This window comes from Cervus canadensis, chromosome 15 (assembly GCF_019320065.1).
Source record: "Cervus canadensis isolate Bull #8, Minnesota chromosome 15, ASM1932006v1, whole genome shotgun sequence".
NCBI classification, from domain to species: Eukaryota; Metazoa; Chordata; class Mammalia; order Artiodactyla; family Cervidae; genus Cervus; species Cervus canadensis.
In genome coordinates, this window is record NC_057400.1 from 38,655,397 (window position 1) to 38,675,414 (window position 20,018).

The following is a 20,018-nucleotide window of genomic DNA, read 5'->3' on the forward strand; positions in this document are numbered from 1 at the left end:
AGAGGAAAAGACATTAAAGCTAAGACTAAAGGACAAAAAGAGCCATCAGTGGGACAAAAGAAACAGCCCATGCGAAGGCCTTGAGACAGGAAGGAGTCTGGCTTATGTGAGGAATAGGAAGAAGGCCAGCACTGTTAGGACAAAGTCTAGTAGGGAAAGCAGGGTATCAGATAGATAGTGAGACTAAAGAGCTGGAAGGTGGAGTCAGATGTATGGGGAGTTTTGGTACCAGGTGCCCAATGCACAGTGAGGCCAAGAGATATCAAAATGTCAGAGTTTGGAGCAGAGAAAGGGTTACTACAGGGCCCTGCAGAGAGACAGGTAGTTCATGCCTTTAAAACCCCCAAATTCCCTAAAAGCTTTTAGCAAATCCCTTTTTATAGGAAAGGTGAGGGAGGAGCATAGTTAGTTGTTGTAAAATTCTGGTGTCAGATCCTTTGTTCTCCAAGTCAAGTCATGGTCAGGTCACAAAGATCAGGTAACCCTCCACTGAAACATGATATTTTGTTCTGACAAGAAAGAGCAAAGTCCCAAGGTTCAACTTCTCCCCTCCTGCCAAGATCCAGACCCTGGCTTGGTGGAGGGAGTCCCTGTGGCAGCTGGTTACCTTGCCTGGGAGCGTTAGTCCAGCAAGCAGTCTGGGTCCTCCCACCAGTGCCCGGGCCTGGCTGAGGAGGCAGATCTCAGCTGGTGGCACCTTCAGGATCTAGTCCCCAGACCTCACCCAGCCATCATCACTGAGAGAGCAAGAAGCCCAGGAACCAGCTGTCACATGGCCCAAAGTTGCGGGGACCTGGTCCTGCAGACTGCAGACCATGGAGACTGCCACCACCATTAGGTCTAAAAGCTGGAGATTGGGGAGACGTTTGCTGCTGCTTCAGGGCCTGGGCCTGGCCAGTGGGTGGCCATGGTGAAGGTTCTGGAGCCTTGAAAGGACATAGCCCGCAGCCTTTCCCCAGGTCCACCAGCTCATCTGCTGGCTAGAAGTCAGAGGGCCTGGAGTACCCCAGGGAGAAGGTGGAGTTCCACTTCTCACCAAACTTTGTGCTGTGAGGACCACCTCGTGGCTGACTGTTGGTGAAGTGGGACTTGTAACCACAGTGCTAACAGTCACTCCCTAATGGTCACATGCTAATGGTCTCTAAGGACCTTGCTTTAACAGTCTCTCTTTAAAGGTCTTACACTAAGGATCTCACACTAAAGGTCAGAAGCTCAAGCCACAGACTTGCCCCATCCCTATTACAGGAGGAACCCTGGCCAGTAGGAGCCCTGAGGGGATTTACCAGGAGGATGACTTAATCCCTGTCTCTAGGATAGGATCTCAGAAAACACTAGAAGGAGGAGAAAGGAGGAAAGCAGGGTTATGAGGTTATTGTAACATTTCTAGGTGAGAAATGAGCATGTTTGGAGAGATTCAGGGATAGAATTTGCTGTACCTTCTATTTAAGCACACAAAACATACACGTTCATCTCAGACTCTTCCAATATAACATTAGTAAAAGTAAAGGAGATATACTGACCTCTTCCAATACTTTCACAGAGTTAGATTCACTGTATGAGTGTGAATACTGTGAAATGTGATGCTGTCTGTATTTTAGATCTTCTCTCAATTGCTGAATAGGATTTATTACATTTTTAAGATATGTGCACCATTGTTCTGATAACTCCTGTTCTATGGTGAAACAAAATCAAAGCAACACATTATTAAGTTTTTTCAAGAACAGGTCATTAAGATGCAGATTTTTTGGATTCCTTAAGAAAAAACAAACAGCATTTAATATTAAAAGAAAATGAAATGTGTGGCCCACTTTCATCTTTAAAACAAAACTCCCCTTTAAATGTGGGACCAAAAATAAAACAAAAACAAAACCTACCAAAATTCATAAGGTCAGAAAGACATTCATTTCCAATGTTCTCTTCACTGAATAAGGATTTTATTTCAGATTCCATTTTGTATCTGAAATAGACATTATCTTAATCAATTATATTATAATCATAAACATATATACAAATTAAAAAAATAACTAGCAGTAGAAATAGTCAAGCTAATGTGGTTTCATTCACTTGTTCATTAATTCAGACAGCATACTACATTCCTAACATCGATTAGATAATCTCCAGGACACTGAGACAGACAGAAGTATGGCTGCATACCTCAGAAGTAACAAAATTAGCAAGACAAGGACAGGATATGTCCTTGCACTATTTCAGATGGAGAGAGCAGTGGGAAGTGGGGAGCCACTGAGGGTTATTAAGCTGACCACACCAATTCAGATCTGTGTTTCAGAAAGATTTCCAAGGCAACAAGATGGAGGATGGGCTGGAAGGAGGGTGGTCAATAAAAATGGAAGATGAAGAGGGGATCAGGCAAACCTGGACCAACAAGCAGGTTATTTAAAAAGTTCAGAGATGAGAAGGTCCTGACCTAGGGAGATGGAAGTAAAAGTATATATTTTATATATAAAAAATATAATAAATCTTAATAAACTTTTGCTATATTATGTAAATATAGTCATTTTAGAGTAAAACTATAGCCAGCATTAAATGGACATAAAAATACTGTACTCAATCTCTTATTTATGTCAGGTTTAATAAAAATCATAAAAAGAGTTTTGATTTATTATAATTGTTAAGATACAATAATTTAAATGGCATAAAATAAGAAAATAGCAACAATTGTAACACTTTAATATGATTATTTTTATTTTTGTATGTAAGTTTCTAGCCTTTGTCTACATGCATGAATATTTTAAATAGTTGTAATTATAGCCTATCTACCATTTTACATTAAGACTTTTTGAAAACTAACTTTAATAATAATAAATATTTATTTGTTCTAAGTAATTTTTGTAATTATTGTTTACCTTAGTGGCTGCATAGTATTCTATTTTATATATGTGCCACCATCTTTTAAGCCAATTTACAAATATGAGACAAGGGTTTTGTTTACATGCATAAAAGAGGGGGTGCTACTGTAGATGACACCATTTCTTCAGCATCTGGTCTTAGTCAAAAGCTTTTTTAAGATTACATATGAAATTGATGGGACTAGATGCCATGATCATAAACATGGCATTTGGTTCCATCACTTCATGGCAAATAGATGGGGAAACAATGGAAACAGTGACAGACTTAATTTTGGCGGCTCCAAAATCACTGTAGATGGTGACTGCAGCCATGAAATTAAAAGACACTCTTTGGAAGAAAAGCTGTGACCGAACTAGACAGCAAATTAAAAATCAGAGATATTACTTTGCCAACAAAGGTCCATCTAGTCAAAGCTATGGTTTCTCCAGTAGTCATATATGGATGTGACAGTTGGACTATAAAGAAAGCTGAGCGCCAAAGAATTTATGCTTTTGAACTGTGGTGTTGGAGAAGACTCTTGAGAGTCCCTTGGACTGAAAGTAGATCCAACCAGTCCATCCTAAAGGAAATCAGTCCTGACTATTAATTGGAAAGACTGATGCTGAAGCTGAATCTCCAATATTTTGGCCACCTGATGCGAAGAACTGATTCATTTGAAAAGACCCTGATGTTGGGAAAGAATGAAAGCGGGAGGAGAAGGGGATGACAGAGGATGAAATAGTTGGATAGCATCACTGACTCGATGTACATGAGTTTGAGCAAGCTTCAAGAATTGGTGATGGACAAGGGAGCCTGGCATGCTGCAGTCCATGGGGTCGAAAAGAGTAGGACACGACTGAGCGACTGAACTGATGAACTTGATATACTGAGAATGGGTGCATGATAGTGGAGTATACCCAGAAATTATTTCATAACATATTTTTTAAAAATATTTACTTAGCTGCATCAGGTCTTCGTTGCATCATTTGGGATTTTTTCTTACAGTTGCAGTACAAGGGCTTAATTGCCCTGTGGCATTTGGGATCCTATTCCCAACTAGGGATTGAACTTGCACTCTCTCCATTGCAAGACACATTCTTTTCTTTTCTTTTTTTTTTAATTGCAGGCTAATTACAATATTGTGGTGGTTTTTGCCATACATTCACATGAATTAGCCATGGGTGTACATGTGTTCCCCATCCTGAACACCCCTCCCACCTCCCTCCCCATCCCATCCCTCAGGGTCATCCCAGTGCACCAGCCCTGAGCACCCTGTCTCATGCCTCAAACCTGGACTGGCAATCTATTTCACATATGATGATATACATGTTTCAGTGCTATTCTCTCAAATCATCCCACCCTCGCCTTCTCCCACAGAGTCCAAAAGTCTGTTCTTTACATCTGTGTCTCTTTTGCTGTCTCGCATACAGGGTCATGCGTTCTTTCTAGATTCCATATATATGCATTAATATACTGTATTGGTGTTTTTCTTTCTGACTTACTTCACTCTGTATAATAGGCTCCAGTTTCATCCACCTCATTAGAACTGATTCAAACGCATTCTTTTTAACAGCTGAATAATATTCTATTGTGTATATGTACCTCAGCTCTGCTGATGGACATCTAGGTTGCTTCCATGTCCTGGCTATTGTAAACAGTGCTGCCATGAACATTGGGGTACATGTGTCTCTTTCAATTCTGGCTTCCTTGGTGTGGATGCCCAGCAGTGGGATTGCTGGGTCATATGGCAGTTCTATTTCCAATTTTTGAAGGAATCTCCACACTGTTCTCCATAGTGGCAATACTAGTTTGTATTCCCACCAACAGTGTAAGAGGGTTCCTTTTTCTCTGCACCTTCTCCAGCATTTATTGCTTGTAGACTTTTTGATAGTAGACATTCTGATTGGCGTAAGGTGGTACCTCATTGTGATTTTGATTTGCATTTCGCTGATAATGAGTGATGTTGATCATCTTTTCATGTGTTTGTTAGCCATCTGTATGTCTTCTTTGGAGAAATGTCTGTTTAGTTCTTTGGCCCATTTTTTGATTGGGTCGCTTATTTTTCTGGAATTGAGCTGCAGGAATTGCTTGTATATTTTTGAGATTAATTCTTTGTCAGTTGCTTCATTTGCTATTATTTTCTCCCATTCTGAAGGCTGTCTTTTCACCTTGCTTTTAGTTTCCTTCATTGTGCAAAAGCTTTTAAGTTTAACTAGGTCCCATTTGTTTATTTTTGCTTTTATTTCCATTACTCTGGGAGGTGGGTCATAGAGGATTCGGCTATGATTTACGTCAGATAGTGTTTTGCCTAGGTTTTCCTGTAGGAGTTTTATAGTTTCTGGTCTTACATTTAGATCTTTAATCCATTTTGAGTTTATTTTTGTGTATGGTGTTAGAAAGTGCTCTAGTTTCATTCTTTTACAAGTGGTTGACCAGTTTTCCCAGCACCACTTGTTAAAGAGATTGTCTTTTCTCCATTGTATATTCTTGCCTCCTTTGTCAAAGATAAGGTGTCCATAGGTGTGTGGATTTATCTCTGGGCTTTCTATTTTGTTCCATTGATCTGTGTTTCTGTCTTGATGCCTGCTGCTTTGTAGTATAGCCTGAAGTCAGGCAGGTTGATTCCTCCAGTTCCATTCTTCTTTCTCAAGATTGCTTTGGCTATTTGAGGTCTTTTGTATTTCCATGCAAATTGTGAAATTATTTGTTCTAGTTCTCTGAAAAATACCGTTGGTATCTTGATAGAGATTGCATTGAATCTATAGATTGCTTTGCATAGTATACTCATTTTCACTATATTGATTCTTCCAACCCACGAACATGGTGTATTTCTCCAACTATTTGTGTCATGTTTGATTTCTTTCATCAGTGTCTTATAGTTGCAAGGCACATTCTTAACCACTGAAACACCAGGGAAGTTTTACTTAGATATTTTAAACAAAAATATAGCACTTATAAATCATTTAGCTCAGTCCCCTTATATTTTCATCATCCAGAAAGCCATAATAGAACATAAAAACCAACAGAACTGGCTTTGATCATACAGGAGATCAATCTGCTACTATGCATGTAATAATTCTAGTAAGCTCCATCCTGGCTTCCTAGATCAACAACCCTGACCCAACAGACAAGACTAGTCTCTTTCTCTAACTGTCCTAATTGGCTAACGAAATCCAGAAGCAAGTACTACAAGACAAGCTTGTGAATATACATTGTTTCCCAAATCATGTCCTATAAAACAGAAACATCAATAAGATGTTAGAGAAAACTGGGAAATGGTGAACTAAACAAATCAGATAAGTTTACACAGTGCTGGATTTTTCAGAAACTTGATGCTAAAGTGCATTGAGATTCTCCAAAAAAGGATGAAATATGAAATATTTTCCTAATTATGGGACAAGGAAATTCACTATTCTCCATGGAGTATCTTGAAGAGTATATCTATTTTGTAGAATTTGATTTAGGAAATATAGATAAAAATTGCAACGGGCTCAAAGGCATTAAAATTGGTAACTCCTGGGAGGAGAACCTTGCCTTTTCACCACTGACATGTAGACTTAGTACCAAGTGTTCACCAAGTTGAAACTCTGCAGCGCATACTATTGCCTCCGCATCTGAAGATGGGACAAATTGAAGGCAAATTTCCTTGTCCAAATTGCCCATTTAAGTACTTCCTACTGCTACTTGACCTGTCCTCTGGTACCACTGAATATGATGACTACAAAAATTCTCCTGCGTTTTTGTGTGACTGTTTGCCTAGAGGATATATTAATCTACTTCCTAGATAAACCCAGTTGCAATGCAACCTCTTGCAAGATAAACCAGCCTGGTGAGGACACATTCGAGCTCTCAGGACTCCTGAGAGTATGTCTCAGGAGTCATATTCCTCCTACTTTCATACTCCTTGCCCTTCCAAGATGCTGCCAAAGTTCCAGATGTAGTAGAATCAGTCTCCTTAAGACATCAAAAATTACCCAGCCCCACCTGGTATTTCTGGGGCAAAGTTACCAATTTAGGCAGAACAAGTAAAACACGGGGCACTGGAGAGTGGTGGAGTCAAAAGCCATTTATACAAACAACAGCACAGTGGCAAGGACTGTGAAAGACGGAGTAAGAGAGGATGTTAAAGTTCCTTCACTGGAACTAACAGACAGAAGATCAGCAGAAAATGAGGGCACCAGACAGGCTGAAGGCCAGAGCTCTACCCCTCCACTAAGGAAGGAATTCAGCAGTGCAGACAATTGGGGACCTCAGACTATCTGTTTGATTGGCTTTTCTCTCTTGTAAGAAGCTGTCCCGATTTCTGTGTAACAGAGAAGACAGGGAAGGAAATATCACAATAACCGGCAAAGGGATGAACTCTGAGTAAATTCTCAGGTGGCCTGAGTCACACAGTGTGGATACTGGTCTCATTTTCATATTTAAAGATACTTTTCCAGACAGTATTTAATTATTGGTAAAACCTCATGATATTTTCTGGATAAAGGTGTTATTTTTAAAATAATGCTTTAAAACTAAAATTATGAGTAAATGACCACATATATTTCTAAAAGAAACTATAGTAAAAGTAGTAAGGCTTACAAGTAAACCTCTCAAACTTTATTATTCAAAAATTCTTATTAAACTAATAATTGTAATTCTTTACCACATGGCCAATATAAATAACCTCCTAATCTCTAAACCAGTCATTCTGAAACAAGGAAGAAAGTGCTCCTGCCAAAGTGTATCAAGGTCTTCAAGGGGGTATAGTTTGGAAACCATGGTAATAGTAAATATAATTTTATAAATTTAAATATAAAATATAATTTTATACTTTGAAATTTTAATCATCTAATCTGCTTATGATAGATTTCAAAGAACTAAGTTTAGGGAAATGCTTTACTTTTTTTTTTTTTCCTAGCAAGGCTAGACCAATTAGATCTCAGGTGATGTGAATGGACTCCACTAGAAAAAAAGAAAAAGCTGCTCAGATCCATGTTCAATGAGTCTAGGAGTTGTAGGCAAATGATTCAATACCACCTCCACATAAACTAGCTGATTTACCTTCTGCAAATAACTTTAATTCTCTGAACCTCAAGGTTCCCAACTCTAAAATTAGGATAACAATGATACCTACTCTGCAGAGTCATTGTAAGCATTAAATGAAACAAAGCATGTAAAGTATTGAACATACTACCTGAAAGTGAAGTGAAAGTGTTAGCCACTCAGCCACGTCTGACTCTTTGCAACCACCATAGCGTGTAGCCCACCAGATTCCTCAGTCCATGGAATTCTCCAGGCAAGATTACTGGGGTCATTCTCTTCTCCAGGGGATCTTCTCGATCCAGGGATCAAACCCAGGCCTTCCACACTGCAGGCGGATTATTTACTGTCTCAGCCACCAGAGACGCTCCAACATACTACTTCAGTTCAGTTCAGTCGCTCAGTTGTGTCCAACTCTTTGCAACCCCATGAATCCCACCACGCCAGGCCTCCCTGTCCATCACCAACTCCCAGAGTTTACTCAAACTCATGCCCATCGAGTCAGTGATGCCATCCAGCCATCTCATCTTCTGTTGTCCCCTTCTCCTCCTACCCCCAATCCCTCCCAGCATCAGGGTCTTTTCCAATGAGTCAACTCTTCTCATGAGGTGGCCAAAGTATTGGAGTTTCAACTTCAGCATCAGTCCTTCCAATGAACACCCAGGACTGATCTCCTTTAGGATGGACTGGTTGGATCTCCTAGCAGTCCAAGGGACTCTCAAGATTCTTCTCCAACACCACACTTCAAAAGCATCAATTCTTTGGTGTTCAGCTTTCTTCACAGTCCAACTCTCACATCCATACATCACTACTGGAAAAAACCATAACTTTGATTAGATGGGCCTTTGTTGGCAAAGTAATGTCTCTGCTTTTTAATATGCTATTTAGGTTGGTCTAAGCTTTCCGTCCAAGGAGTAAGCGTCTTTTAATTGCATGGCTGCAATCACCATCTGCAGTGATTTTGGAGCCCCCCAAAATAAAGTCTGACACTGTTTCCACTGTTTCCCTATCTATTTTCCATGAAGTGATGGGACCAGATGCCATGATCTTAGTTTCTGAATGTTGAGCTTTAAGCCAACTTTTTCACTCTCCTCTTTCACTTTCATCAAGAGGTTCTTTAGTTCCTCTTCACTTTCTGCCATAAGGGTGCTGTCATCTGCATATCTGAGGTTATTGATATTTCTCCCGGCAATCTTGATTCCAGCTTGTGCTTCTTCCAGCCCAGTGTTTCTCATGATGTACTCTGCATATAAGTTAAATAAGCAGGGTGACAATATACAGCCTTGACATATTCCTTTTCCTATTTGGAACCAGTCTGTTGTTCCATGTCCAGTTCTAACTGTTGCTTCCTGACCTGTATATAGGTTTCTCAAGAGGCAGGTCAGGTGGTCTGGTATTGCCATCTCTTTCAGAATTTTCCACAGTTTGTTGTGATCCATACAGTCAAAGGCTTTGGCATAGTCAATAAAGCAGAAATAGATGTTTTTCTGGAACTCTCTTGCTTTTTTGATGATCCAGCAGATGTTAGCAATTTGATTTCTGGTTCCTCTGCCTTTTCTAAAACCAGCTTGAACATCTGGAAGCTCACGGTTCATGTATTGCTGAAGCCTGGCTTGGAGAATTTTGAGCATTACTTTACTAGCATGTGAGATGAGTGCAATTGTGCAGTAGTTTGAGCATTCTTTGGGAATGCCTTTCTTTGGGATTGGAATGAAAACTGACCATTTCCAGTCCTGTGGCCACTGCTGAGTTTTCCAAATTTGCTGGCATATTGAGTGCAGCACTTTCACAGCATCGTCTTTCAGGATTTGAAATCGCTCAGCTGGAATTCCATCACCTCCACTAGCTTTGTTTGTAGTGATGCTTTCTAAGGCCCACTTGACTTCACATTCCAGGATGTCTGGCTCTAGGTGAGTGATCACACCATCATGATTATCAGGTCGTAAAGATCTTTTTTGTACAGTTCTTCTGTGTATTCTTGCCATCTCTTCTTAATATCTTCTGCTTCTGTTAGGTCCATACCATTTCTGTCCTTTATCAATCCCATCTTTGCATGAAATGTTCCCTTGGTATCTCTAATTTTCTTGAAGAGATCTCTAGTCTTTTTGGTGTATACTAAATTACCCAGCAAAAGCTAGATGCCATTGGAAGCCCTTACCTTCTGGGGACCTGAGATTTTTAAATGAAGTCTCTTATGGCGATACATAAAAATATTTTACTTTCAATCTTATATTAAAAGGGAATGTAGATTTTAAAGAACGAGAGACACAGAGTTTAAACTCCTGATTTTCTGGTGGTCCTTAAATTGTTGAAATTTTAGCCATTTCTTGAGCTTTCTTTCCATCACTAGTAGTTTTTAATTTCACTGACTACACATTGAAATTAGCCTACATTCTAGAATAACACAGAAAGTTATCTTGGAATTCTTCTCATTTATCCGATTTCAGTTGTCACAAATTGCAAGACAATGTTGTTACTTGAATATTCCTCATTTCCATCATCTTTGTGTCATTCCAGTTAGCCCGAAAGAATTACTTTCCATAATAATATGTATATGCCTCTTTTATCTACCTCAAGAATAACATATACACACAGGAAGAAGGGTATGGAATAGGCAGGATAACTTTCTCCAGCGTCTTTACATTTGAGTCTGCATCAGTGAGCACCATAATTAAAACTTCCTATTGGCTTTCATTTTTCAATTATGTAAATCTAAAAAGAAAATTTTCCAATGGGCTCAAACATTATCTCCATAATAGGCGACATTTTGAGGGATAAGACGGATGTGATTTGTTTTCATTTTGGAAATATGAATGATAAAATCTATATAATTTTTTCTTTACATTATATAATAATTTAAAACTATTTCCATTCATGAGCCTTTTATGTCACATGTAGGAATCACTTTCCAGAATAGGAAACTCCTATAATATGAAAAGCATGCATGTCAAAAATAAAGTTAATGGTATTAATACTTGGAAATTTAGCTTAGAATGAGACCACAAAAATTATCTGCATTTTATAAAATATATGCTTACAGGTATATATTTTTAAAAGTATACTTTATAAATACCACCATCATTAAAACTAATATATATGCCCCTAAAGGAGGGGAAACACATCTGCCTCCTCTTCCTGCCTTGACCTTTGAAAAGGAATTTCTCTCTCAAAGATTACATTTAAGACCAAGTATATAATGTGGCTCAGTTGGTAAAGAATCTGTCTGCAATACAGGAGACCTGGGTTCAATTCCTAGGTCAGGAAGATCCCCTGGAGAAAGAAATGGCAACCCACTCTAGTATTCTTGCCTGGAGAATCCCATGGACAGAGGAGCCCGGCAGACTACAGTTCATCACAAGAGTCGGACACGATTTGTGACTAAACCACCACCACATAAAATCATTATTTTGTTTTAATTTATCTTGAAGTGACTGCTGAAAATAACAGCAAAGATCAAAAATCCAAATTGAGTTAGTTATGATGCAGATAGAAATCATTTAGAAATCACTCAATTTGAATCCCTTAGTTCATTTACTGGAAACATTTATCTATCTCTTTCTATTTATCCTGGGTAAAGATGAATATGATGGGATGTTTGTCCCCAAGAAGTTTACCACATTTTAAGAAGACAAATATGCAAGCATAACATTATAATCCAATGTGCTAAAGTATAATGTAAATACAAGTATGAATGGGAGTGCAGAGAAGTAAGTGATTAGCAGATATAGAAGATTATCTCTTTTTTTTGAAGGAAAGGAAATGTATTAATAGATTAATGTATTTATCAGATTCCAAATAAAACTGAAGAAATGAAAGGGTTCCTTTTTTATTTTTTGAAAAAATTGTATTGGAGTATAGCTGCTTTACAGTGAAAAAGGAAAGGATCTTAATTTGATTTACTGTCCAATTCAACTATAATGTTACATTTTGATTATAATGGTTTAATTAAAAGAGAAAGTTACAGAACATCTACCTAGATAAGTGCAACTCAGTAATTCCTGCATATTCATATTGAGATTTCTCTCAGTTCTTACCTGACTTCATTTAGCCTTTGGTGTTCTTGCCACCACACTTGCTTGTGTTGCTTTATTAGTGTTTGTTCTTTAGATAACTTTGAAGTCTGCACTGTTTTTCTGATCTAGATTCAGAGGAACGAAAGAGAAGCAATTCTGATGTTTTTAAAGTGTTTCCAAAATAAAAATGTTTAATTTTTATTTTCTAAGTTAAATACTTTCTCTTTTTCAATCCTATTCATGCATTTTCTGACACTAGCATCTTTCTAAAGAAAGGTATTTTCCTTTCTTTAGAAAGGAAAAAATCTATTTCCCACACATACAATAAATAATACCTTATTCATCCAACTCAAGGAAAATTTGCATGAATATTCTATATGTTTTCTTGCCTTTTTACACATCTTCCCTGCCAAGCATCATAATATCATTATTCTTATTTTACAGATGAGGACTCTGAAGTTCAGATAAGTTAAAAAAATTTGGTCAAGACCATCAAGGTCGTAAATATCAGAATCACATAGAACCTTGGTGTTCGGATTGGTTTTATGTAATCCTTCAGCACAGGATGGGAAAAAAACCATTGGATAAGTTATTAGGAGGACTGGCCTTAGTTTCAGCATCTACTAGAAATATGACCTTGAATTGCATGTACAATTTTAATCTTTTGACTCCATGACTTTGTAAATAAAGTTTTTAAAACTTCAGGCAAATCTTTATTTGAAGGTATTAAACAAGGAAATAGTGAAAAAGAGCACTGAAACCCAAATTTTCAAATCAATTTAAATTTTTCCAAATTAAAAATGTAGTACATAATTCATGCTTTGGGGTTTCTGCTAATAAGATATGTCAGGCTTGGGTCTGTTTGCCTTAAGATCCATTCTTGGCCAGCTCCCTCATCTGCTCCACATCAGAGAGCAGCCTGTGTTTCTCAGACACCCCTGAAACTGCCTTCCAGCTGGGTTCAGCCAAAGGGAGACACTGGTAGTGGGTGATTGGAGGGAGGGAGGAAAGGCGAGCCAAAGGATTATTCACTCTTCTTTACTCTCAGAGGAGTCTCCACAAGCATCTGCATTTTCTCCATTGCACCAACATTTCCTGACAGTTCTACCCTGGTTCCAGCTATCTCTGGGTAACCTCAGCCTATGGGGTGTGCTACAACCTTGCTGTTGCTAAATTGCCCTCCAACCCAGGCAAGATAATGACTTCCTTCTGCTGTAATCCCTTTATTGGTTCACAGCCCTTTGGCTTCTCAGCTCCATCACCTGCGTAACTATTTCCTGCATTAACAACCCCCCTATTCTAAATCCTTGAGTATTTGTCTGTCTCATGGTTAGACTCTGACTGACACTGAACTTGTGTATTTATATATGCTTAACTTGTGTATTTCATATCAATACTTTTAAATATCTATAAAAGTGCTCATCTCAAATCAGAAACTCAATGAAATATGCATATTTTATATTTTCACTGCTACTAGAATACTCAGTACTCTGAAAGCTTTACGAGATCAATATTGAAGATATAAAAACTTCAGAAGAGAAATTCTAAAAAGACTCTGTATAATGCATGCTATTTCTAGCTGTCATTCACTGATTACTATAACCTTGAGTTTATCTTTCTGCTGTTCTGGTTACTGATTCAAAATTAGGAGTATAAGAAAACAAAATAACCCAAGCATCACTTAAAAAAACACAAAGTCAAATCTTAAGAGTGCTACAATTATAAAATTTTGGAGAAAAGTATATTTAAGTCAGAACAGGTCATTGCAGAAAAACATATAGCCTTCTCTATTTCACTGAAAAAATAAAAGTACATATGTAGTGTTTCTAAATTCAGACACTCTTGTGTTTGCTTGAAGAATGCCTAAAACTCATTCCAACTATTTGCCATCTATAGTCTCTGGAGTTTGTTGCATGAGGCAAAACTTTTAAAATTAGATTTCTTTGACATATTTGGTCCATATTGTAAAAAAATTAAAACACATTGGTGAAAAATGTAGACAGATTTTTATAGCTTAAAAAAATCAATGCTGCTGCCTGTGGACCCAGGGAAAGACCAATTAGATAGACTATAAAAGTCAAAATAAAGCTACTATTTTTCACTAGACACTTCCAATATTTTGCAGAACATCCTGACTTCTTTGTAAATTCACTCACTGACTCTCCTTCTATCCTTAGGCCAAAAACTTTTTTTAAAAAAAGGAAAAGTTTTTAAAAAATGAGAAGATTTAATGTTGTATCTTTATCAATAGAGTAATTTCTAGATGATTCCAATTCAGTTTGCTGAACAACAAGCCATCTGAAGTCAATAATTAAGGTAGATGATTATTTATGCAGAATGCTGATGAATTAAAAATTATAAAAGTAATACATTCATTAAAACATCAGAAAGTAGAGATTTTCTTTGTAGTTTACTGTGATGAGCCAAGATAATAAAACCCTAAATGCTGCTGCTAAGTCACGTCAGTCGTGTCTGACCCATGTGCAACCCCATAGACGGCAGCCCACCAGGCTCCTCTGTCCATGGGATTCTCCAGGCAAGAGTACTGGAGTGGGTTGCCATTTCTGTCTCCCAAAACCCTAAATAGGCATCTAAAAGTCCTATGGGCCAGATGACCCATCTTTAGGTAGAAGCAGCAGTAATTAGTAGACAATTTAAGTGCTGGCTACATATGCCTGTGTCAAAATTCACTGACATGTACACTTTAGATTTGTGTACTTCACTATATGTGAGTGATAACTCAATGAAAACTGTCAAAATTAAAAATTACACTAAGATGTCATACCTCATCTAACATCACATTGGCAAAAATTCAAATGTTCAACAAAACACTATGATGTGAGGCTATGGGAAAACATGCTGTCTCTTACATTGCAAGTGGGAATGCAAAATGATGCAAACTCCCATAGAAGGGAATTTGGAGTTTCACATGGATTTATCCTTTGACCTAGCAATCATACCTATACTAATCTACCTGAAAACTATATTGGCCAAAGTATAAAAAGATAAATAAACTAAGCTATCCACTGCAGCACTGTTTGTAATGAAAAAAGACAAGCACAGAGATTCTGTCAATGTGTTCTTACCAAAACAAATTGAACTTGAATTTCATCAAGTTTCTGCAAATATCTACCAATCACTGGAAATACAAGACATAGGACAATATGTTTAATGACACCACCAGGATATAATCAGCAAAATCCAGACTATAAGAAACTATAAAGGACAAATACTATAATTTCTTCAAAAAATAAATTATAAGAATATAAGAGGATGGAGGAGGAAATCTTACAAAAGTAAATATCAATTATAATATATGGATATTATTTAGATGCTAATTTGAAAAAACGTGAAAAAATTGGAGACAGATTTAACATCAATTATTTGAAATTATCAAGAAATCATTAACATTTCAATAGTAATAGTGTTATAGGGTTTGGGGTTTTATAGCCCTAATCTTTTAAAGATACCTACTGAAATAATTATGGTGAATATTATAATATCTGAGATTTGATTCAAAATAATCTGTTACAGAGGGAAATTGTAGGTGAGAGTACAGCAGAAACAATGGTCAAGAGTTGTTAATAGTCTAATGTGGATAATATCATGTGGCAATTAATAACTCCATTCACTCTAATGTTGCAATTGTCCATATTGTAATGTATTTTACAATTATAATTTTATTCTTGCAATTGTCCATATTGTAATGTTTTTAAAAACAAGAAATAGTAGATGGATTACTTGAGCTAGACAAGAAGAAATATTCATTCTTGCTAAGCAAAGAAATTCAAATAAAAATAATTGTAAATATCTCTTTTGTACTTAAATTGGGAATGAAGAGTTAACATTTAATTTATCAAAAATTGGTCTTGATTTTCTGCCCACCTCTACTCTTTGGCTTCAGGTCTCAGCCTTTGAAAGACTAGATTACTGAATGTGAGCACTGGCGTCTTATCTAGCATACCATAACTTGTGCATGATCAATAACACAGCAATTATATAGGTCACTATCACATCAAATCAGTATAACAATGTCAGCAAAACAAATCAGGGAAGTCTCCTGAATTTATTGTTAGTTAAAAATACTTATTGTTAACTGCTTTTCAAATATAGGTAAGCATTCTAGATGTAAGTTGAAGCAAAAATCTTATGTGCTTTAAATGTTAACATTCTATCATTCAGGTTAAGTATGTTTACATTTAACATTGCCACAGTAAAGTACTGTAGTAACTAACAATGATCATTAAAGTTGTTAATTTCATGTGCAAAAAATAAGCACATACAATTAGTAAAAAAATTTGAGAACTGACTGATAATTAATATAAATATTAAGAGAGAATATGTTAACTATTTAACACTAAGAAGAATAAAATATAATTTTTTAGCCAACGTATTTTACAAAAAGTTAAATAATAATATAAGAAAGGATAACAGAGACAGTATTATCATAATTCTAGCTGGTGTAGGTTGTTTGATATATTAACATTCATAACATTAAACAAAATAAATCTTGAGAATTATTTTTAATTTTCCATTATCTAACTCCATCTAGGCCATGAGTCTTTCAAGAAAAAGTCCTGTTTGGGAATTCTTCACATCTTAGAAGAAGAAATTAAAGGCAAAATGTCAACTTGAAATCTCTGAATTAAATGAGAAAGGAAGGATCCAAAAATCATGAAAACAACATTCCCAATACATCTTCCTTATAAAATAAAAAAAAAGTGAAATTTGTAGAAAGGAAAGAAGACTGTTAGAAAATGATGAGGTATCCAGGACACATTTTGTTCTCACTGACCAAAATTCAAAACAATAGACTTTACAAAAATGCTTTAAATGGATAATTCTTTATTATTATGAATCTATGGATACCAAAAATGAAAGCAAAAAAAGCTTGCCAAAATGATTGCTACAGAAATTTTCAGTACTGAACCATATTTGGTAGTTTAAAGCAAGAGATTTCTTTGAGATTTGCCAAGCTATGAATCCCGGATAACAAGTTTTTTCTAGAAAATATGTAACTAAAAAGCGTCTTCATAAATTGTATTCTGTGAACAAAAAGGTACTTGATGTTATTTAAAATATTGGTTGTGGATGGTTATTTGTTTAACCTCACAAATGAATAACACAATAACCAGAGAAGCAGCCTAGTTAGCTGACAGTGCTAGGAAATTATTATCCCTGTACTACTGCCAAACTTTAAAAATCACCTTAATAATTTAAAAATGTTTATTCTTAAAAAAAATAAAAAATAAAAATGTTTATTCTTTGATAGCAATTCTATCCTCAAAGAGAAATTCACTTTGACCAAATATTGATTTTTAACATTCAGTGATTCCCCATTCAAATATGGGGAATCTTCCAAAATATGGGGAATCATCCAAAATATGTATCTGGTTTTACACAGACATTCTCCAAGCAGATGGTCAGCACCCCTAACCCTTGCAATGCTCAAGAGTAACTGTACATCTTCCAATACTGAAGAGGGCATAGATAAAATGTTTGTGGTGACATATTTGTTACAACAGTACTTTGGGAGAGAACTAATAAACATTCATACTTTTTGGCCCAGACATCCCAGTCATGGAAATTTATCCACATAAGGTGTCTATGCATAAAGATATTTATGGAAATATGATTTTCAATATCAAAAACTGGATACAAGCTAAATATCCAATAATTGGGATGTGATAAAGTAAGCATCTTTTTCTTCTTGGAGTAGTTCACTCCTGTTTTGTTGGCTAATTCTTATTGTCCTTGGGATCCCAATTCAATGTCACTTCCTTAGAAAAGCCTTCCTTTCCACCCAATTAGTATCAAGTTCTGATATCATACATCAGACATTTTTTTGTTTGTTTGTTTTTTGGGGGGGTGAATTTAGTTTATACTTAGTATGGGCTTCCTAGTGACACTAGTGGTAAAGAATCCTCCTGCCAGTGCAGGAGACTTAAGAGACCCAGGTTCGATCTGCTGGTCTGGAAGGTCCTCTGGAGGAGGGCATGGCAACGCACTCCAGTATTCTAGCCGGGAGAATCCCATGGACAGAGGAACCTGGCAGGCTATAGTCCGTAGGATCATAAAGTGTCAGACATGACTGAAGCAACTTAGCATATATGCAGGCACATTCTTAGTACTACTAATTTCATTTCAGGGCTTATTTGATAAATACTAGCTTCTATTCTTCCTCTCTCCTGAAAATATTACACTCCATGAGGGTAGGTGTTGTATTATGCTCACCACTGTACATTCAAGGCACACAGTAAATATTTATTATATGTATAAGTACATACAATGGTATATATACAATGGATTAGCACAGAAGTCAGAAATATGAAAATGGCTTATTAGGATGACAGTTATATAAGAGATTTTCCCATAAATTCTCTTTGAATGTCCTGATAACATTAAATCGTTATAAAGTTGTATCTGAAACAGATAATGCCCAACATTTTAAGTGGTCTCCTTAGTTTGAGGGGACATAGCTCATGAATATATGGTAATTTCTCCAGAATAGGGTAACAAATGCGCCTGAAATCATGACAGTTGCCTTTTTAAAAAGATATTAACAATAAAAAGCAATGCAAAGCTAATATAGCACAAAATATTAAATACACACAAAAGTTTGTAAATTGCTTGGTGTGTTGCTTCGCCCACCCAAATTTTTGGATGCAACCAAGCAATGGAAATGCTACTTATAAAGTATTCTATTATTTGAATAAGAGGGAAATATATTGCATGAGTAATCCTAAACTCATCCATGGTCCTAAAATATTGTGCACAATCACTTGGAATATTAACCTCTTTCAAATCTAGCTGAGGCTCACCTTTTCTTAGATCAAGGCAAAAAGAGAATTCTAGAAAAGAGACACCTGGGGGCATATTTTGTGCTGCAGAAGGAGCTGTAAATTAGATGATAAGCCATGGCTACCACTTATTAGCATTTTTAATTTTTTTAGACTATGTTAGAAATTGTTGAAAGCTAATGAAATATCTATCTTTCTAAAAATAAAGTTGAATTCAGGCTTCATGGGATTGCTACAAACATTAAATGAGTCATGCATGTAAACTACACAGCACAATGTCTGAGAGTATTCAATAAATGTTCCCATTCACTATTACCAATAGTTGGAAGGTTCTAAAAACTACTTAGAATGTTATTTATTTTCACATTTCATTGTAAATATCATTTTACTTCCTAGCAATTCAATTTTCCAAAACTATTAATAGAAAACACACATACACGACTCTAACCTTTAGCTCTGTAGAGGCAGAAGCTAACTTTTTTGCTTCAGTTAATGCACGCAATTGTTGGTAGTCTACTGGTTTATACTTGGTGCTTCTGATTTCATTTTTCATATGAAATATCAGATTATCTGTTTTTCATCAAAAACAGAAAATGACAAAGAAACAGGGTTATGTTATTCGAAGTCAAAATAGAGTTTTGGCAACATGTTGACTACTAGTCTTATTTTTAAACATTTTAAGCAAATATAAGAAGCAAATATAAGCAGAATATAAGCAGAATAAGCAAATATAAGAAGAAATATAATATTCATAGTATATTTGAAATTCTATATCTAGAAATTTAAAAAATATTACCACTATATTCCTTGAACAAAATTACTTCTAAAAGAACATAAAAGGAATACTTTCATTTGTTAATATATTGAGAATTTTAGAAAATTATATTGTCAAGATAGAAAGTGTGATCATTCTTTTTATTTAAAATGTGTTAGTCATTAACTATAAGTATTTAAGTATCATGTTCATATGAATCAAATTAAGTAAATATAACTTTTAAAGTCATAGTTGCATTTTTAACCTAGAAAAATTGATTCAATTAAATACAAAAGAGGTTGAAACTGATAGCTAAGAAATTTAATAGGCCAGATAAGATAAAATTGACATAAAATGTGTGGGCAGGCATTCTCCATCCAACTATACAAAATGTCCTTGTTTAGCTTGATATTAACTGTTTTGATAAAATAAAATATAAGTAGAGGATAGTCAAGGCTATGGTTTTTCCAATAGTCACGTATGGGTGTGAGAGTTGGACTGTGAAGAAAGCTGAGTGCCAAAGAATTGATGCTTTTGAAGTGTGGTGTTGGAGAAGATTCTTGAGAGTCCCTTGGACTACAA

General features: G+C 36.1%; 1 protein-coding gene across 1 annotated transcript in view; it reads right to left on the reverse strand.

Moving 5' to 3' along the window:
• The window catches only part of CCDC148 (coiled-coil domain containing 148), a 284,626-nt gene that overhangs the window by 185,052 nt on the left and 79,556 nt on the right, over positions 1–20,018 (reverse strand). Inside the window, exons 3-6 of the mRNA XM_043488354.1 lie at positions 19,131–19,252; positions 11,904–12,007; positions 1,875–1,957; positions 1,521–1,672 (exon numbers count right to left, since the gene is read on the reverse strand). Coding sequence (XP_043344289.1) covers positions 1,521–1,672; positions 1,875–1,957; positions 11,904–12,007; positions 19,131–19,252 — 461 coding nt within the window. The remainder of the gene's footprint in view (positions 1–1,520; positions 1,673–1,874; positions 1,958–11,903; positions 12,008–19,130; positions 19,253–20,018) is intronic.